This window comes from Mchenga conophoros, linkage group LG11 (assembly GCF_057382185.1).
Source record: "Mchenga conophoros isolate Kocher_MC1m ecotype Shallow Benthic linkage group LG11, M_conophoros_male_GT1.1, whole genome shotgun sequence".
In the NCBI taxonomy this organism is placed as follows: domain Eukaryota; kingdom Metazoa; phylum Chordata; class Actinopteri; order Cichliformes; family Cichlidae; genus Mchenga; species Mchenga conophoros.
This window is the reverse complement of record NC_140536.1, coordinates 18,007,131-18,028,633: the sequence shown is the minus strand read 5'-3', so window position 1 is coordinate 18,028,633 and position 21,503 is coordinate 18,007,131. Positions and strand designations below refer to the sequence as shown.

At 42.1% G+C, this 21,503-nt stretch overlaps 2 protein-coding genes and 1 long non-coding RNA gene across 3 annotated transcripts; 2 read left to right on the top strand and 1 right to left on the bottom strand.

Annotated features, from left to right (window-relative positions):
- Positions 1-646: 646 nt before the first annotated feature.
- On the bottom strand, positions 647-2,998 carry stmn1b (stathmin 1b). Its single transcript, XM_085291251.1, has 5 exons — positions 2,869-2,998; positions 1,779-1,822; positions 1,439-1,611; positions 1,141-1,332; positions 647-1,059 (listed from the first exon to the last, which is right to left on the bottom strand). The coding sequence occupies exons 2-5, from the start codon at positions 1,792-1,794 to the stop codon at positions 1,000-1,002; spliced, it is 441 nt and encodes a 146-aa protein (XP_085147377.1). The 5' UTR covers positions 1,795-1,822; positions 2,869-2,998; the 3' UTR covers positions 647-999.
- Positions 2,999-3,065: 67 nt separating this feature from the next.
- LOC146563883 (uncharacterized) lies at positions 3,066-7,118 on the top strand. The gene is made up of 3 exons (XR_014894374.1): positions 3,066-3,201; positions 4,879-5,049; positions 5,737-7,118. It is a non-coding gene; the product is annotated as an uncharacterized LOC146563883 (long non-coding RNA).
- Positions 7,119-8,746: 1,628 nt separating this feature from the next.
- On the top strand, positions 8,747-20,083 carry serinc2l (serine incorporator 2, like). Its single transcript, XM_085291250.1, has 10 exons — positions 8,747-8,905; positions 9,652-9,813; positions 13,427-13,614; positions 13,737-13,816; positions 13,952-14,086; positions 14,326-14,495; positions 16,229-16,319; positions 17,409-17,559; positions 17,642-17,851; positions 18,339-20,083. The coding sequence occupies exons 1-10, from the start codon at positions 8,867-8,869 to the stop codon at positions 18,475-18,477; spliced, it is 1,365 nt and encodes a 454-aa protein (XP_085147376.1). The 5' UTR covers positions 8,747-8,866; the 3' UTR covers positions 18,478-20,083.
- The last annotated feature ends 1,420 nt before the right edge of the window (positions 20,084-21,503 follow it).

Sequence of the window (21,503 nt, the reverse complement as noted above, 5' to 3'; positions counted from 1 at the left end):
ATAATCCAAATTGCCATTAGGTGTGAATGTGCGAGTGAATGTGAGTGCGAATGGTTGTCTGTCCCTGTGTGTTGGCCCTGCGACAGACTGGCGACCTGTCCAGGGTGTACCCCGCCTCTCGCCCTATGACAGCTGGGATAGGCTCCAGCGCCCCCCAAAAGGAGAAGCGAATGGATGGATGGATTTAGAAATGCTTTATTGACCCGTGATACCATATCAGTGGCGTGAGACAGTGTCTTTCATTCAATACACTATATCTAGTCAAGTACAGAGGCTACTGGTAACTTAGTATAGCAGAAGCTTGTGCAATATCAAGAAGATACATTACTGTTTAAGTCTTAGCTGTGATCATACCTGCACAACTACAGAATTTGGTTCATGACCTTTTAAATAAAAATTCTTGACTCTAACATTGCTATCAGTTTGCAGTCTCACTGTTAGCTTAAGTTTGCAACCAGTTGAATTGGGGAGATTCCACTCCACTTTTTCCCATTCATATATGCCAGAAGAGTCAAAACAGCAAAAATGAGCAAAACCCTTAAAATGTAAAACTGTCAGCAGGTGTCAGAAGAGTCCTGAAACCATACAGCATGAAGCTATAACATCTTCATTATAATTAGTAGATGAATCATCACAGTACAGAAAGTTGAAAAAGGATAAAAACTTTAATGGTGTAACAATGGGACTGTACTGGACAGTCTACAATAACATCCAGCATTGCCAGCAAGAGTTTACAACAGCATGTGATGTATTAACATTAAGAAGTAGAAGGACCAATTTATTACCAGCAAATGCTTCTTTAAAGAAGGTAATATAACCAGCTGCCAAAGTGAAATCTACAGCAAGAAAGCCAGACTGCATCCTGACTCAATCTAACCAACTTAACCAGAACAGCATAATCCGAACAAAAAAAGAGCACAAAACTGCGTTTAAACGTCAGTCATGAAAATACAGCTTATCTTTGGAGGTGTGAAAACTGCGTTAGAGATCGAAAGGGGATTAATTCTCTCGCTCTTTCATTGCCTCCTTGTTCTTTCTCACTTCTTCAAGCTTCTTGTCCTGTTAAAAAATAAGAAGAAACACAACATTATTATTTTTAATGTTACACAAGCTGATGTTGGTGCACCACTGAGAGCCTACCTTCTCCTTAAACTTCTCATTGAGGGCTGCCAACCTGGCAGTGCGGTTCTCTTTGTTCGCCTCCATCTTCTGATTCAGTTTCTCCTGGGCCTGCTTGCTAAAGTTGCAGCTTTCCTCAATGGCCTTCTGGATGACCTCCTTCTCGTGCTCTCGCTTCTCGGCGAGATGTTTCAGCACTTCAGCTTCGTGGCTCTGACAGACAGACAAAACAACTGTTGCACTTTATAGAATTCTAAACACACGGGCTACACTTTTTTTCCTTGTGTCTGCTTATAAAGCCAGCTGTCAATCTAGATACCCTGCGTCTTTCTTCAGCAGCATCCAGTTTCCTCTTAATCTCATCCAGTGAGGTTTCCTTTTTCTTCAACGGGGACAACAGAAAATCCACCTTAGCGTCTGGGGTCGAGGGGCTTAGGATGACCTCAAACGCTTGACCCGATGCACGCTTATTCAGCTCTTTCACTTGGATATCTGTAAAACAGGAAATACTAGAGTTGCCAGGAAGAAAGATGGAGCTGCAGGGTAACACTGAACTTCAAATATCAGCTCCACACAGCAACACACTGTAAAATTTAAAAGCAAATAAAGTGTAAAAGCTGCTAGAACAGAGCAAACCATTGCACACAATTTATACCTACCTCCAGAACTCGCCATTTTATCAGAAGTGCTGCCTTTAATACCACTGTAAGAAGATATTTAAAAAAAAAAACATTAATTAGTATCAACTGGGAGAGCATCAATGACACTTTGAAGGATGCAGAACTTTTCATGTACTTTCCCAATGTATAGAGCTGATGGTAGCAGCTCATGTTTTGGCATTTCACTGTCATGAATGTCTTTGGAAAAATACAAACACACACAGTGGATCATCATCAGTGTGGGCTCCCAGGTGTAAACTTAAAATCTGTCAACTATGCTGGTGTGAATTGATTTATTTCCTTTTTTAAAAAGTGGGTTTGCATGTGGATAAAATGAGTTTTCTCATTAACTCTAATTATAAAACAGGCACCAACTGCATATTCAGTTATAAACAACGTTATATAATACGTTAACTTACCAGTCACAACATGACTTTAATTTAATTGTCTAGCAAAACAAGTTCTGCACCTCTATGATGCCCCAGGTATTCTCAGCTCAACAGAGCACAGAACAAAACTGTGTGAATAAGCCATGCTATAAGACCCCCGCCTGCCCACAGGTGGAGACTGCTGCCTTTTTTTTTTCTTTTACAGGAACTTACATAAAGGCGGGGGCGGGCCAAGACCTCGTTGATTAGACGGTGCAGTGAAAACAAAGACACAAAACTGCACTTGAAAAGTTGTCTGGAAAAATAAAAAACGAAAGAAAACGAAACCCCCAGGTTTGCTAGCAAAATGTAACGACCGATAGACGTTGCATCATAACAATAACATCAACAACAACAAAAAATGTTAGTGCAAAATAATTAATTTACTCTGAAAGTATGGATACATGTTAGCAGAACATTTTCTCGACTATACTTGTCAAAACATTTGAAATTTAAAAATCTATATTTTTCATCTACTTTAATGCAATAAAAATCCATAATTTCTGCACAGCGGCCATAGCAATTAACTCCATTAATAACTACTTCAGTGCTGTGAATCTGAACCTCAAACTACTCAAAAAAATTTTCAAAACCCGCTTAAAAGTCTGCCAGCAGTGGTCTGAACGGCTGGTTAAACACATACATGAGACCATTGTCCTCACCGTCAAGTGCTTCGTCTTGAAAAGCAGACCTCCACCACCTTATTCTTCCCTCTATTCAAACTGCTAACATCTGCACCTTGGCGCACAAAACCCACCGACCCCATACGTCATCAGTGAGGTTTGCGTTCATTGGTCTGAGTCCGCCAATCATAGCGAGTATTTGCAAGCGCGCGCGCCAGGAAAAGGAAGAGGTGAAAAAAAAACAACAGACACAGAAAAGCTGGCTCTGTGGGTAACTTAAAGCTGTACAGCTGTCAGTTAAATGATTATATAAACGGAATATGTCAGGATAAATGTGCAGCAAAGTAAATAGGAGTCTAAATAAAGCTAACGGTAAGCTCAAAGGGTACAGCTAAATAAGTGGTGTGGGTTTTACGGTACAATAAAACAGTAATAAGTTAAAAAAAAGTGTTTCATTGGCATACTCATATTAAGGTTATTTTCTCTTTTTTTAGGCTAAAAAAATCTCACTGATAGAAAATAGCGTTGTGACTGCAGATCTTTGTATCAAGCCTTTACCAAGTAAATACAGGGCCAGTAGTGCCCATACCAATACTGATACTTTTAACTTATAAATGCAGCTTATGTAAGGGAGACCAGCATGCTATGACAAGATATATTAAAGCCAATAAATCACTGTGGGTTTTTAAACACAACAAAAAAAACTCCTGTTAGCTTTTCTCATATTTTGAAACTGTTTTTTACCCCACAGCTGTAAAAGGCTGATTGGGGCTATTGCTGGGTTTTCGGATGGATGAGGTGGACACCCAAGTTTTTGAATGCAATAACTCGAGAAGAAGGAAATGTAAGATTTTCAAACCGATAACATAGGTGTATCTACTAAAGATCTCAGAGGTCAGTGACCTCAAGGTCAGAGGTCATGTTATCTGAAAATCTTGTGAATGTGATAAATAAAGAAGGAAGTTACCTAGGATTTATATAATACGTGCATAATCTTAAAATCTCAGACGAGTTCAAAATCTCAAGGACAGAGGTCAACTTTTATAAAAGTCACCTAGGATTTTCAAATTTATACCATAGGTGCATCTGATAGGAGGCAGAGGGGTAGCACAGGTGGCTACCAGTTTTCCAATACTACCAGTGTTTTGGAACACTTAAAATGTAAATGTACCTGTTTCCAAAGCACTGGGTCAGCTTCTGGTGTTTAAATGTGCTATAGGCTATATATAAAATAGACATGACAGTTAATGCAAAAAGGTTCAGGCAATTTTCACAGTGCACGTGTTAGGTGTATTTTTCCACTTTCAAAAAAATATGATTTCAACATGATTCAGTGCACTACAAACTTAACTTGGAGGCTAGAAACAAAGTATCAATATGATCATGCTGGTATTTATCTGATACCAATAACAGTGTTGGTATCGATACTATAAATATTTAAATTGATCCGCTCAACTCTAATAGAAAGTTGTTGAGGTGTCAACATATGTTGAGGCTCCATATTGGGTTAAATAATAGTTACTGCTTGCATAAAAGTCATTATTTATATTTTGGGTCAGTTAACCCTAAACTCTATCTATCCTGAGATAATGCATAAAGCCCTCTGTATGTTTGATTTTGTCACTTTGGCAAAAAATATATAAAAAAAACTGATTAGTTGCTCAGGGATGCAGAGCATGAAATCAAATATAGTAATTCATTTCTGGAAAAACAGGCTATGGGCCATTTGAGAGGACCTATTTTTTCTGTCACCGTTAATGGTAGCTGAAAATATATGGAGACTTTCATCATAGCTCAAAAGAATATTAAAGTTCAAGGGTCATTTAACTAGTAATGGACTCTTTATGAACTATAAGGTATCTGCTGTTTCCAGACAACCTCACAGTGCTTTGCTCTTTTTCTTTCTTCAACCTCTGTGTCTAATATAGTAGTATTCATTCATTTACTGTACCGCCTTCACATTCATTTGCATTTCATCTTACAAGGCACAACAGCGAAACTTTTATGAAAACTGACATGAATGTTTTTCTGCTCTTGTGTCTCTTACAGCTCCTCCTTTAAAGAAAAGACTTCTGAGTGAGTGATGAAGAAGAAGTGATGGACGAGAGGGAAGTTGCAATCTTGGCAGCTGCTTCCTATGGAAAATAAAATAGAGAGACAGACATAAGCTGCAAACAAAGTGAGACAGAACAAAGATGTCATTATAGAGGAGTAACAGGGGTAAGTTGCTATTCCCAGCAGCTGACAAAGGTTTTACGCAGAGAAGTACCCAATCACCCACCTGCGTTTTTAAAGTTGAAAATGAAGCGACTGATTCCTAATCGGAAACAGTTCCCAGGTGGCGCATTAGGAGAATAAACATTCTGACATTTGATAGATTTGGTCTTAATGTCTGTTTTTATATTTTCTTGTGACGCTTTTAAAATAACTAAAATTACACCACCTAGTCAAGAGTAAATGGATAAATCTTTTTCTTCTTTGTTTATTAGCTCTCTCCAACTGTGATTCATCTTGTCAGAGGCTTGAAAGGTCCTAAAAAAAGACATTTTGCAGCTATAAACATTCATTTCAGTATAGATTTCAGAAACATATGTGTTAGCTACATATGCTTGGCAGGGATAGCTCAGTAGGTAGAGTGGTGGCCCCCTGTTTGGAAGGTTTGGGGTGCGACTGCAGAGAGGAATTTCCCCATGCGGATCAATAAAGTATACATTGTTATTATATTATTTTTTTCATCCTAAACTAGTTGATAGATTTTTCTCTACTTGTGCTATTTCATGCCTCTGTGTAAAATGTCTCCATCTATAAATGTGAAATGTCACTTGTAGCTTCAGACTTTACTTACATAATGAAATCTGTGTACACTGTGCAAGAACAAGTGGGGAACAGGAGCTTTCCTCTCCTCAGGAACTCTCTGCAGGAGGGGGAGATACAGGAGAGGTGGAGGAAGATCTCAGCCTGGGCGTCTATTGTCTTATGTAGTCTGGAAGATGAGTGGATGGTGGGGTGGGTGCAGTTTTCTCTGTGGTGGGGTTGGGTGGACTGTCCCGGGCTCTGTGGGGCCGGGAGGCGCTGCTGCACTGGGCCCCGGTCTGGATGGGCCTGGGCCCCCTTTCCCTGGCGGGTCGCGGAGTATGGGGGTGCCTACTGGGGTCAGCGGGGGAGCTGGCCCCAGGGAGGGGTCACTTGCCCCTCCCTTCCTTCCCTCCCCATCTCCAGCTGCCTCCCTCTTCCCGCTCCACCACAACCACCCACACATGCAGGGCCTTGGAGTAGGGGTATGTCACCATGGTGCAGAGGAGGCTACCCCCCCCTCTGTCCCCTTCTGGCTGCCTCTGCCTCAATTTTATCCCACAACTTAGACATTCACATTACTCACACTCTCATTACACATACATATAGGATCTTGGGGGTGGGCACGATACACGGAGTCCAAATTACCATCAGGGTGTACACCTCACCCCTGGCGTCGTTGCCCACCTCTCAATTTTGAATACACGTAGACATTGAGGGCTAGCAGGAGGGACTATGCGCTTACCTGCTGCTCTCTGGCAGGTAGCTCCATGCCCTCCTGGGTTTTAATTGCACCTTAAAACACACATGCATCAACACTACAATGAGCTGGTGGAGGGAGGTTTGGAGTCTTCTCTCACCCCCGTTCTCTGCGGCCAGCTGGAGCGGGGGGGCTAGGAGGAGTTGGCTGTCCGACTGCGGTCTGGAGTGTGGGGCCTCCCTGCTGCTGCGGAGTCGGGGCGGTCTGCCTCTCCCCACCGCAGGGAAAAGGGTAACACCACCTGGGTCTGGGTGCAGTTCCCCCCTCCAGGGGCAAGGGTACCTAGACCCGGTTCGTAGAGTACGCTTGGGGAGTGTGATCGTGTGTACAGCGTCTCTTTATGTCTGTCTCCACGTTGGTTGAGTGTGGAGTAAGTGTATATGAGAGCATGAGGGTGGGAATGGATGTTTGTGTCTGTGTGTGCCTGTATGTCTGTGTCTATATGTCAGGTTGGGTATCAGACGCCACCTCTCTGGGGACACCTCAGGCCCTCCAAGGTTTGGAGGCCTATCTCCACCCACTACCACTTCCCCTGCCAGTGGCGGACTCCCTCAGGTGTCGGTGCGTTGGTGGTTCTTTGTGTCTGGGGATGGGCGTCCAGGTACACACCGGCTCACTCCTTGGCGGCCGCTTATCGGGGCCTGGAGCCTGGGGCTCGCTCGGGCCACTTCGGAGGTGGGGTGCCCCCGGCCTCTTGGCCTGGGGCTCGGTCACTCAGGCACAGCTGGCTGCCGGCGGAGCTCACGGGCGCGTCACTGCAACCCCCCCTGGCTTCTGCTCCGCGGCTGCTGAGTGAGCCCTCATCTGGGACTCTCCTCAGCTCTTTCTGGAACAGTGGCGCGGCTGCCCCTCTGTTGGTCTTCCTTGGTCTCTTGTGTTCTGGGGGCCTCTGGATGTCTGGAGTTTTGATCTCCTCCATACCTGCTTCATGCCCTGGAGGACGGGGCTGTGGCTCCCCACACTCCCTAGCAGATCGTTACATGGAGAAACCTTTGGAATGCAAGCATGCTGATCCACACAGGTATGCACACAGGTGTACACACGGGTATTCACAGACGACAGACGCGGACTACAGCTTTCTTGGCTGCTGCCTCAAAGCACATTGTGCACTGTCTATCTTGCATGCTGCACAATATTGTTTATTATTTAGTAACTATTGATATCTACTGCTAGCTAGTTTATTGTGATGGTGCCGTTTTTTTTTTTTTATTATGTTGCTCTTTGTTGTTTGCTTTCTCTTCTGTTTTTTTTCTCCATACAGGTGACCCAGGTGTTTTTTGTTTGTTTTTTTGTTTTTTTTTTCTTTCTTCCCCCCCTTCTCACCGTCTCTTCTCCCCTTTGGTTTTCTTTCTCTCCCTCTCTTTCTTTCATTCTTTCTCCCTGTCCTATCCCCCAGTCATGTCTGTCCCGTTTGTAGCAACTGTAAATAAAATAAATTCATAATTATAATAAAGGTCAATCAAATGGACCAATATGGCAAGGCCATGATGATCCACTTGGTAAAATAAATCCGCTTGGCATCTTTCTTGGCCTTAAGACAACAATTCTGATGGCTAAAGATCCAAACGGGACACAAAAAAAAGAAAAAAAAAAAAAGAACAAGTGGGGATTATGTCACAGGAGCTTCTTTAGCTGAGAGAAAGTAGCATAAACTGCTGGTTAATACTGCAACCTAGTGTTGGATATAGAAATTAACTTTTCAGTAGTGTTAGGAGCAGTGCCAGTTCAGTGTGGTGATGCTATGAAGTTTGCAAATGCGATGACTAGATAACAAATAATCATGCAGTAAGTGCAGTTTCACAGCTGAGGTCTCTGAAAGGTGATTTATTGGCTGTGTATTGTTACTATAAGTACATTTTTGACAAGTATGTTTTTAATGTTCGGTGAGTTGAGAAATGTTTGAAGTAGTTACTTGGGAAAAAAACCATCTTCTATTTCTCAGTAATCACACAGATTTCATTAAGTTTTTTCCACGTTACAGGTTATATTAAAAGGACTATTAATAACCCCATCCCTGTTGGCTCCCTACTGTGCTCATGAACTAGCAATACGACAACAGCAGGGACTTTAACGAGGCTTCTTCTGCCAGCACCTGACTGGCTCTCTTTTTGCATCTACTTTTAAACAGCAGATAATGATCTCTTGCTGAGGGAGAGGACAGATGGTAGGTTTCAGAGTCCGTGTATTTACTGTCTGGTTCTGCTCTGCAAAATGTTTCTTGGTTGACAGAACTCTTCAAAATGCTTCAGACTATATATAAACTCTTCTTCTCACACTAAGAATCTATGATTTGAGTTTTTTCATATAGAGAACATAGCGTAGTCTGTAGCTATGGGGTTGATTGATGACGTTTGAAGTATGCTTTTATTTTGAAAAACCCCAGTAACTTCCGAGTGTTAGACATAGCAGCTTTTAACGGGTTAGTGAAGGAACACGAAAGGCGTCGGAACATAAATACATACATTTCATCACATTTATGTGAAAATGGGGGCTTGCTTGGCTTTGTGCTCTTTAGCCAGCTGTGTAAGTATCGCATATGAATGTCTGTTTTAGATATTTCCGGAAGGCTTTTGTTTATTCTCCCACTGTTAGGTTAAACTAAGGATAACATTAGTAATTGGTGTCAGGTTTAAGTGTTAGTTGTGACGTTAGGCATGTGATAGCTTCAACAAATGTGAGACCATTTATAAATAGCTGATCATTACTGTTACTTGGGAAATCTGCCAATACTCGACGTTAGATTTAGGGCAGTTAGCGTAGCAAGCTAGTCAGAAGTGAACAGGCCATTTTCATCGCGTTGTTAATAAAATGGAAAGTTAGTGACGTTTGATGTTTAAAGCTGACGAGTTACTGACACCAGATGTAAGGCATGTGATTTTGATTGCCTTCGTAGGAAACCAGCTCATTTTTAGACCGGCTTAACAAGTGCAGGGTGTGTTCAACCGTTTATATATGGGAACTAGGGTATCTGTAAAGGTGGAGTGTTTTTCGTTGATGAAATAAAATACATGGAGGAACCTTGCGCTCTAATGTTTTTTTTTTTTTGTTTGTAATTAAGCATTTAAGTGAGAGGCGCGAATTTCATGTTACTTGTATCTAAACATCAACCCTTGGAACTGCCATGTTTAAAATTTACCCACACAGTAGTTCAGCTAACCTATTTATGAGTGCCATCACACCTAAGCAGGTGATATATTTTTGTGGCTGTCTTCAGCTTCAACTCTCACGCTCTTTATCGCTCTCTCCTCCTACCCCTCCATCCTCGGCAGGCCTCATGTCTGTGTGGCTCAGCACCATGTCTTTTGTGTGGTTGCTGTCCCTCTTCAAATAACTCCACCATCACCCGCTTGGTTTTCTCCTTCTTCTTGCTGATGGGAACCTTTGTGTCTGTTATCATGATCCTTCCTGGAATGGAAACGCAGCTTCGCAAGGTAAGACCTTTGTTCTTATTGTCATATTTATGTATATAATGATATGCAATAGTATTTAACATACAACTACTCATAATATACACCATATAGTCCATACACCATGTAAGTGGTCCGCATGTGCGCCTTCGCTGTCAAAATAAAAGACGTGCACCAGATAAGAAGTTGCAACGCGCGTTTGCGTCCATATAAAAAGCACTGTTTTTGTCCGCTAGAGTGGGATTTTCTGCACCACCTCTCTGTGCGTTCATCATTTGTTTGAAGCCAGCTCACCTCCTGCAACCACTTCTCCGAGAATACACGCTTCTTTTGTGGTTCGGACTCCTTCTGACATTTCTTTGGAGGTGGAGGAACACCAAAGTAATTGCTTAAAGGAGCTTCTTCGACATCTTTAAGAGTTCTAAACAAATGTCTGTCCTCCAGAAAATCTTATGTACGCAAACACGCGTTGCAACTTCTTATCTTGTGCAGGTGTTTTATTTTGACAGCGAATGCGCACCTGCGGACCACTTATGTGCAGCCCTGGTTATTTAGCTCGTCATATTGCAGCCACAGAAATTCTTTTGTCCATGAAACCATAAAGCTGCACTTTCTTTTTGCCTTATAGTCTGATTTGTCATAACTTTTCCATTTTGTGGTCGCCTCTTCACCCAGACCTGTCTTATTTGGCTCAGCAGAACTAAAATATATATCCTGCTGCTTTTACACACGGACTCACATAACGCTCAGCGATTCTCTGCGCGATCAACCTTTCACATGTTTAAGGTTGCTGCAGGAGATTTCACTTGTCATGTTTGCATAGTAAGCTGACCATGTCAGAGGAATTGGTGCGCAAATTATCATCACTCACCAATCAGTGCTGTAGCTCTCTATACACAGTTCGCGCAATTGCAAAGTGAAAGCAAAAAACAAGCGCAAATTCAAACGCGATTTCAATATGTCACATATTGACAGTGGCTCACCGATGCCAATGACATAATTACCCAGCTACATTTCCGAAAGAATGCAAAAGCACTGACATATATTTTTCCTTCCTCTGATAGCCCAACGGGCAGGGAAGAGAGAGATTTTGGTAGCCCAACTGGAAAAATCGCTAGCCCCAGGACGTCGGGCTAGCGATTTTGCGAGCCCTGTCAACTGCTGTCACAGTGGTAGTGAAACTGAAAAATGATGCAAACAAGAAAGACAGCACATTTGCCTGCAAAGGAGAAGTTTCTGGTTTGCGTCACACTTTTCAAGTTTCACCACAGTAGAAAAGTGTTTGCAGGCAAATCATTGTATCCATGCAGACTATGGGCGACCGTGACAATCTGGTAGCAAACAACATAGTCACAAGAAAGTTTTTGCAGCACCCTCTTGATGACTGACTTCACCTGGCAACACCCAGAAACTTCCAACAGCCACTCAGTAACCTGCTGGGAAATGCGCTTTTTTTTTCCTAGAGACTGGAGGTTGCCAGGTGGGTCACCAACCAGTCTCTGGGTTTATGTGACCAAAGCCTTGCTCAAGTATGTAAAATAATGCAGATCTAATGTTGGATCCTTTTCTTGTAGCTACTTTATCTCTAAATAATTTATTGTAAAGTTCTCATATCTCCATTTAAGTAATGTTACCTGAGAAGTCATATCCTGATTGTAGTGCACAAAATTAGCTGCAACAACAGCTTTTACAGTGTTGTTACAAACTAGAAAAATAGAAAAGGTCATTGTATATTGGTTTGTTTTTTTTGTTGTTTTTTTTGCCTGTCCCGTTTGGCTCTTTTGCATCAGAATTATTGTCTAAAGGCAAAGAAAGATGCCCAACGGATTTACTTTACCAAATTGATCATCCCAGCCTTGCCGTAATGGTCCATTTGATTCACCTTTTATTGTTTATTTTATTTTCACTTGCTGAATACGGGACAGACTTGACTGGGGGAAAGAAAGGGAGAAAGAAAGAGGGAAAGAGAAACAGCTGAGAAGAGGGACGGGGGAGAAGGGCAAAAAACAAAAACCAACAGAACGGGCAGGGAAAAAAAAATGCAAATATCAATCACCTGGATCACCTGTTGAGAAAGAAAAAAGAAAACAAGCAGAAGAGAACAAGAGTAATAGAATAAACAACATCACAATGATATATGGGAATATGACAGTAAATACTAAATATTAAACATTATTGTGCAGCACATAAGATCAACAGAACACCGTGTGCTTTGAGGTAGCAGCCAAAAAGGGTGTAGTTTGTGGGTGTGATCACCCGTGTGTACACCTGTGAGCATGGACGCGCTTGTTTTTTTTAAAAGGTTCCTTCATGTAATGATCTGCTAGAGGGTGTGGGGGGGCCACAGCCCCGTCCTCCAGGGTATGAAGCAGGTATGGAGGAGATCAAAACTCCAGACATCCAGAGGCCCCCAGAACACAAGAGACCAAGGAAGACCAACAGAGGGGCAGCCGCGCCACTGTCCCGGAAAGAGCTGAGGAGAGTCCCAGATGAGGGCTCACTCAGCAGCCGCGGAGCAGAAGCCAGGGGGGGTTGCAGTGACGCGCCCGTGAGCTCCGCCGGCAGCCAGCCGCGCCTGAGTGACCGAGCCCCAGGCCGAGAGGCCGTGGGCACCCCACCTCCGAAGTGGCCCGAGCGAGCCCCAGGCTCCAGGCCCCGATAAGCGGCCGCCAAGGAGTGAGCCGGTGTGTACCTGGACGCCCATCCCCAGACACAAAGAACCACCAACGCACCGACGTCTGAGGGAGTCCGCCACTGGCAGGGGAAGTGGTGGGGGGGGAGATAGGCCTCCAAACCTTGGAGGGCCTGAGATGTCCCCAGAGAGGTGGCGCCTGACACCTAACCTGACATATAGACACAGACATACAGGCACACACAGACACAAACATCCATTCCCACCCTCATGCTCTCATATGCACTTACTCCACACTCAACCAACGTGGAGACAGACATGAAGAGATGCTGTACACACGATCACACTCCCCAAGCGTACTCTACGAACCGGGTCTAGGTACCCTTGCCCCTGGAGGGGGGAAGTGCACCCAGACCCAGGTGGTGTTACCCTTTTCCCTGCGGTGGGGAGAGGCAGACCGCCCCGACTCCGCAGCAGCAGGGAGGCCCCACACTCCAGACCGCAGTCGGACGGCCAACTCCTCCTCCTCCTAGCCCCCCCGCTCCAGCAGGCCGCAGAGAACGGGGGTGAAAGAAGACTCCAAACCTCCTTCCACCCGCTCATTGTAGTGTTGATGCATGTGTGTTCTAAGGTGCATTTAAAACCCAGGAGGGCATGGAGCTACCTGCCAGAGAGCAGCAGGTAAGCGCACCATGACCACCATGGTCACCACCCATCTTGAGGAGTTTGCCCCCTCACCTATACTAATGTGCCACAAACAGGACTTTAATATCACCAGCCATTCCCATGTTATTACGGTGTATCCATATAAATGGCCCACCCTGTACCGTAACATTGTGTTTTTTGTAACAATTAAGCTGGAAACAGTGATACGTCTAAGTCACGACTTGTATTGCAGTGCCTCTGAAAACCAGTAGTAATTGAATTGCTATTTGATACATGGTTTACTTTTTTAGTTAAGTTTAACTGCAAGCTTGTTTGATTTGACTTTCATCTGTTCCACAGATCCCAGGATTTTGCAAGGGCGGAACTTCAATACCTGGTATTGAAAACCAGGTTGACTGTAATGTCATCGTGGGGTACAAGTCTGTGTATCGAATGTGCTTTGCCATGACCTGCTTCTTCTTTCTGTTCTGTGTCATCATGATTCGTGTCCGTAGCAGTAAAGACCCACGTGCAGCTATTCAAAATGGGTGAGAACCTTTTTTTTTTTTTTTTTTTTTAATTGCAGAAGAATGGGTTCAGGGAGGGAGGTATGTGTACTGTACTACTTCTGTATTTCTTCTGTACTAATTGTAAGTTTGTAAATCTTCAGGTTCTGGTTCTTTAAGTTTCTGATCCTGGTCGGGATTACAGTGGGAGCCTTTTTCATCCCTGATGGGACATTTCACGATGGTATGAATATCTGTTTGCTGAATTACAAGAAACAGCAACTGTACTATATCCTTTTCTTGAGAAATGATAATGAGAATATACACATACCTGTTCAGCAGATTGAGGATGCTGTATCTTTTCCTTTTCATTTCACAGTGTGGTTTTACTTCGGATTGGTGGGATCCTTTATCTTCATTATAATCCAACTCATACTCCTCATTGACTTTGCCCACTCCTGGAACAAAGCCTGGGTAGAAAATGCTGAAAATGGGAACAAATGCTGGTTTGCAGGTAACGTATTCAAGAGTTTCGTGATAGACTCCATATTTGATACTGTAATGACTTTTTAAAATAATGATAGGTCACAAAATCTGATTTAGCATTGAGTTATATTGGTATGTGACATTTCTGGCATTGACACAGGATGAAGCAGAGCTTCTCTGCTGCCCGAGTCAATTTCATCATTTTTCTTAAAATAATAATCCTGTTATACCATCATTAATGTTATTGTGTATTCATTTCAATTCCAGGGCTGCTGTCTTTCACTGTCCTCCACTATGCACTGGCTATCGCTGCTGTGGTGCTTTTCTACATTTACTATACAATGCCAGATAACTGCACAGAGCACAAAGTCTTCATCAGCCTCAACCTTATCTTCTGCGTCATCGTCTCCATTGTTTCCGTCTTACCAAAGATACAGGTACAAACATGGAAACTGTATTTCTTCATGTTGGATACCGCACAGGAGCGATTGCAAGAGGTTAAAGGTATTTACTGGATTTGTAAAATGTGAACCACTAGGGAACGGTGTCTACCAGAGCTAGGCAAATGTTTTGTGTTGTAGCCCAACTCTCTTACCAGAAACAGAAAAACTGAATGTTGTCTAAGTTTGGGGCAGTGCAACAACTTCCTGGTCAGCTGGCTTTCTGAGTGTAGTTTGCATGTTCTGCAGTAACAGTAATCACAGTACAAAAACGTGTTTGTTAGGTTAACTGGTGTGTCCAAATTAGTCTTAGGTGTGGATGTGACAGTAAATGGTGGTCTGCGTTATCCCTGTGTGACACACATGTGACCTGCTCAGAAGTACCTCGTCTGTTACTCTTACAGTTGGAATAGAATACAGCCTCCTTATATGGAGGAGGTTGGTAAATGCAAACAATACCCTGGTTAATGATTTGGTACATAGCTGTTATTCACATACAGCAAACACATTGTTATTATTAGCTTAAGCAGAGTGAGGTTTTTATTTTTATAGTCAAAAAGTGTAACTTTTAATGTAAACAGCTTAGAAAATCTGAGAAGCTCTAAGAAAATTGTAATAACTTGTTCAGCCAACCTAATACCTAATTAATTACAGTAGGCTATATCCTCGTTTGCTGTGTGTGAACTCGTGTAAGCATTATTCAGTGCTCTCTAACTGATCTCCTTTTCTCTCACCTCCTGGGTTGGTAGCGACATGGCAGCTGTACCTTTGCAGCTACTTCATTTGTTTCATACACTTTAGCTTCATAGCTAACAGACAGCAGTACATTCATCGGCTGCAGCAGAAAGCCTGCCACCCTCCCTGTCGCAGTCAGCGGACTGAACTTGTTTTCTGGCAGATACCAGTGCTTGAAAGAAACCCGGATGTTTGCGTTTTGCTGCTGTTTGCATTTTTTTTTTCTCTGGTTTCTTTCCAGGAATTAGTGCTGGTAGTAATAAGGGCTGCTTTCCAGGTCCTTCAGGCAATGTTTGCTGCCCTGATAACTAAAACCTTTCATATCTGCCTTGCCATCAGCATTTCCTCTTCCTCTCACATTGGACTTAGGGCAGACTGGTTGCTACACTATCTTGTGATACAAATTGGTGTATCACAAAAGTACACTACACCTATTTTTAAGTTCACTTAATGTCTCTTTTTTTATTTCTTATTTTCTTTTCCCCCATGTTTTGTATAGAAACTCATGGCAGTTGTTTCTTTGCATTCTGTTAATGGCTTTAGTTAACTTTTGATGGTTTAAGTACTTTTTAGTTTTAAGTACCTTTAAATCCTTTTAAGTACTTTTTACCACTTAGTTGTAAAAGGTTGATGGGGTATTGTCAACCTATGGGCGGGCGAATGGCGTGCACCCAAAAGATTGTAAATGTGATAACTCAAAAAACATGCAACGTAGGACTTTATTGGTAGATCAAACTATGATATTTATTTCAGTCTCAGATGAGTTAAAGTCTCTGTGGCCTAAACCTCAAGGTCAGAGGTCAGGTTTTCTGAGTGTTTTGTCAATATTCTTCCCCAAGTCTTTATGAATGAGTATTTTTTCATAGGCTCTGTTGAGTTTGTGATGCAAACAAGCAGCACATTCAAACACTGTTAAATAAACCTTCCTTTCAAAGCAGCTGAACATTTTATTTTATTATTATTTTGTTAAATATTTTTACTTTTTCTATTTACAGGCAACTCAACCGTACTCTGGTCTGCTTCAGGCTTCTATTATTTCCCTCTACACCATGTATGTCACCTGGTCTGCGATGACCAACAATCCCAGTGAGTCTTCTGACTTCTTAATCCTAAGTCTACCTTCGGTTTTACCTGCATGCTTTTTTTTTTTCCTGTTTCCTGACTGTTGTCATTTATTATATGTACTTGCTGTTTATTTGTCGCAGCATTTTTATTTGAAAGGTGAGTTTTTCCCTGGGACTCTAAATAAACAAAGAGCTGCTTTTTGCTAATAGTTAGCACACCCTCTGTGTCTCATTTTCATGTGAGTTGCATGTCCCCTGTGAGTAGTCACAATGGGCAGTGTTGTGCTGACTAGTTACATTCATGTTAAGATGTAGTCATCTTAGTCCCACTGACGTGACGCTGAAGATGTAATGACTCGTCATCTCAAAGCTGTGGACGACCAATTTAGTGAATACAATAACTGGAGAACGAGGTGACGTCAGATTTTCAAATGAATACGATAGGTGTATTTGCTAAAAATCTCAGACGAGTTTGAATGTGAGTGACTTCAACCTCAAGGTCAGAGGTCAGGTTTTTTTTCCCTATTGTTCTGCTCACACTTTATCAGTACTGGCAAATGGCTGCCCATCCCTGAGCCTGGTTCTGCTGGAGGTGTCTTCCTGTTAAAAGGGAGTTTTTCATTCCTACTGTTGCCAAGTGCTTGCTTATAGGAGTTTGTGTGATTGTTGAGGTTTTCTCTGTAATATTGTCGAGTCTTTAACTTACAATATTAAAGTGCCTGACTCTTGTGATTTGCTACTATATAAATAAAATTGAAGTTGAGTTGTGAAGCAACTTTCACACCAGTGAAGCACTAGTGTGAAAGACACTGTTGAGATGAAAAACATTGAATAAATAATTAAACGTTTAAATGTTAGAAGTTTAACAGTAAAGGGAAAAAGGTGTATTCATGGATTTTTGATACTTTAAAGTTGCATCTTCAGTGCTGTTAGTTACAGAAGAGGAAAAAAAACATTAAAAAATGTGTATTGCCATTATAGTCAAGATGGAAGTCAGAGACTTTAATTCATTAATATGTCATTTTGCAGACCTTCTCACTGTATAATAATGTGCTTTTCAAATCATTTTATAATTGGTGTGTACAATTTCTTTGTGGTCTTCTGTGCACAGATCGTAAGTGTAACCCCAGCCTGTTGAGTCTAGTGTCAAACGTCAACACCACTCAACCGTCTGGTGGCAGCCCTACAGGACAGGTGCAGTGGTGGGATGCTCAGGGCATTGTGGGATTGATCATCTTCCTCTTTTGTACTCTCTATGCCAGGTAAGATTAGCAGTGCCGGAAAATAATATATGTTCTGTTTTATTTGCTTTTGTTAAACTTCCTCATTCTGTCTCTCCCTCAGTATCCGTTCATCCAGCAACACCCAGGTAAACAAGCTGATGCAGACAGAGGAGGGCGGAGGGTCAGGTGGAGAGGGTGTGGTTGGAGAGGATGGTATCCGCAGGGCTGTTGACAATGAAGAGGAGAGTGTCACTTACAACTACTCCTTTTTCCATTTCCACCTCTGTCTGGCCTCTCTGTACATCATGATGACTCTTACCAACTGGTACAAGTAAGTACTCACAGCAGACTGACAGACATGAAGCAACAGGTACGATATGAGACTTTTGACCCTGACGGTGAATTTAAAATCCATAATTTTCACCTTTATCAGTTACTTACATACAGCTACTTGTGATCGCGGCACAGTAGCAGTGGAGCTCCTTGGTAAAACATTTAAAGATAAAAAACAAAACAAAGGATAAAACATGTTTCAATGTTTATGTGGCGGTTTAAAGTTCTGACACCCTCCAATCAAACCACCAGAGGGCAGACTAGTTCACCTGAAAGTTCTTCATTCTTTCAGCACAGATTGAATGGCAGCCTCTTGAATCATCTCGGTTTAGATGAACCTCACCCACCACCAGAGTATCTTTGTTTTTTCTTTCTTTTGTGACCAATTCATGTATGTAGAGGAAGTGTGGATGAATTTCCAAACATGTGGTAGGTTGAGTTGGTGTAAACTAAATTGCTGCTTTTCACTCTGTGTCCTCCAACAGACCAGAAACCAACACCCAGGTCATGCAGAGCACTATGCCAGCTGTTTGGGTGAAGATGAGTTCCAGCTGGCTGGGCCTCGGGCTTTACCTTTGGACCCTCATTGCCCCTCTTATTTTCCCTGACAGGGATTTCAGCTGAGCGTGCATCATCTTTCACTTATATTTGATTATTTGTTTTCTGTTTTTTGGCGGCTGGTGAAGTCAAGTTGCTAAGAAGGAAACAGAAAGAATGTTATTAAGAATTTTTATTTCTTGATGTTTCTGTTTTGTTTTTGTTTTTACATTTGTATGTGTTGTTATTGTGTTTGTGTTGGTTTACACCTCTTGGTTGGCTTATTTGGTGTAATAATTAAAACAGATATTGTTTAAGAAGATTTTAAATGTTTGGTAAGTTTAGAGTCTTTACTTACCCATGGGAATTTTTCATTTTCCAGTGACTCACATTAATAGGCTTGCCGCCCTACCTTCTGTAGTGTGAGCATATAAGCACCAGTACCTCCGTTCTAAGTTTTAAATTCCATAACAACGACTCAGCAACAAGGCACTTTCTCAATACCTCAGACATTTCAGTTAGATTCCCTTTTAAAGGTCTTTCAGATCAGAGCTCTCTGATTGGCTCAATCTGGAATACCCCTGATTAGCTGTACTCCTTTACTGCAGGGGGCACCGAGGAGAGCCCTGATCGGGAGCCTCAGAATGAGGTGACTGTGAAAACTAGATAAGACTAATATGGCACGCCCTTCAGATCATAACAGGGCTTCCCCGCGGCTACTAGGCTGCAAGCAAATACATGTGATTGCACCTTGAGCAAGAGTGTCCTAATAGACAGCCAGTCTAATCTCAGCTCTTCCTCGTCTGCTCCAAGCTAAGATGATTTTTCTCCGGTGCTAAGCTTTTCCATGCCTCTGACAGCCACAGACAACAGTGTTTATGTCATGTATAGCAAACTGTTTGCAGCAAGGATTCTTGTATTGATCCGTAGCAGTCAGCGTCATGCAGTGTGCAGTGGTATGGTTCAGGAGGTGAAGCATAAATCCCACCCTACCTGCATTTACAAATGCCATTATAGTAAGGAGGTTGCACCGTGAATTATTAGGCTAAAAACTGGATTTTTAAATGTCTCAATGTACAAAACAATAATAATGCATTTTCAAATTGCTGTTATTGATTTTTATTGCTGGTATTGACTTTCGTAGTGATTCGATGGCTGTAATGGTGATACAGTACTCTTACATATGCATTATATAGTTGTTACCTCAATTTCAGTCTGACTGGAATGAGTTGAAATAAGGTGAGTATATTTTGTAATTGTGGAAAAAGTTTTTGGTACAATCCTGATTTGCAGTTGTCATTTTCAGACATTTCGCTGGACACACACATGAATCGGATGTTGTGTTTCTTTGGCTGCATATGAGTGTAGTGAATGCAGTTTTTCAAAAGTTTTCTGATTGATTTAACTTTTTTTTAACGTTGTTTATATATTTTGTCACATTAAGGGGAATATTACAGATAAATTTCATGTTGGATCATGATTTAAAATTTCATAACACTATTAAGTGCCTTTCTGTAGTTCCACTTTTCAAAAAGTATCCTAATAGATCACTAATGCTGATGTGCTTACTACACCTTGCCTTACATCGTGGCGATCTGGTCATTGCATGCCATAAAGCACTGGTCTGTAACATAAACTGTAAACGTAATTTATGTATAGACTCAGTTTTTAATAAAGATGAAACGCTTCTCCACTCATTGTTTTAAATGAGTCTCAATACAAACTTTGGATTAAATAAATAAATCACAACTACAAACGTGGAGTTTTTACGTGGAGTTTACGAGTTTTTACGTGGAGTTTTTACACCAAAACCTGTTTGTGGGCAGAGCTGTGCTTGTTTCTTTGGTGGCTTTGCCATTGTAGGGCTATTCAGGTTTCGTGTTATAGATTGGACATGAATCCTTCATGCTTATGGGTGCTAATGGTGGACGCAGGCTGATTGCACTCTTTTCCTAACATGTAGATTAAAGTGATGAGGCACCAGAGTCTGGGACTGAGAAGGAGCTCACAGGCGCTAATGTGCTGATTTTTATCTGTCCATCAGTTGTGTGATTGGGGGACACTCATCAGCTGCTAATGCTTTGCTGATTGTACTTGTAGTTATCTTGTTGTCACACGAGTACAACGCTAAACTGAAAGTGAACCATTTCCAGTCTATAAAAGGGTTCAGCTCTCACCATGTTTTACACATTTGTTCTTAACTCGAAATCAAAGCAGCAAAATGTGTGCAATCGCTCCTCTCTGCTGGTACAGAGACAGCACAGTGTGTGCCAATCTCCGCTGTGTTATTTCCTCCTTGCCTGGCTGGTAGACAGGACATGTTGGTTTTGGCTGCTGCACTCACTCAATCCAGTCGGCTCTGAATGTGGAAATATTCAGGACATACTTCCTCCTGTGGACCTCCACCCTCCTGCAGCAACACCCCTCCATCAGCCTATCCATTTCAATCCTGAGTTGATGGATTGTGCCTGTTTGACAGACTGAAATCTGATTTATTTCACTTTAAGCTGAGGAAACAAAGACTTCCTAAACACTGTGGGGAAGATGACAACACTTCACTAAATCCTTAAAGAAAACAGCTCTGAAAATATTATGGTGTGCAAAGTGCATTCTTCCATTTCTGTAAACATGTACGTTACTTGTTGGAGTCCAATTATGACTATTCAACAGATTTAAATTTGGACAAGCCGGGAAAACACAACTGCCACAGGAGAGGACAGCAGTTGTGTGGCTGCAACATCTGCATAAAGGACTTTACTGAAAAACTGAACAATTTTTAACTGCAGCTGCAGGCGTGATATCCAATGCTCTGTTTCTGCATTTGGCTTGTTGTGATGTGGTGATGCTGGAACACTGCGCATTGCATGCATGTTTGCCAGCCTTTCCTTTTGGCTTTTTGCAGTTTTTGTCTGCATACTTGTGCCTGACATGTGACTTCACTTCATGGAGAAACAGAGTGCATGTCAAGTCTTGTGTAATCACTGTCAAACGCACAGGCATTTGTAGTAAACTACCAAAACTGAAAGAAGCCATGTCTGTCCTCTGACAGGAGCAGGCTTGCAGCACATCCTCCAAATCTCTGACGCTTTGACCCCACAAAACTGTTTTATCTC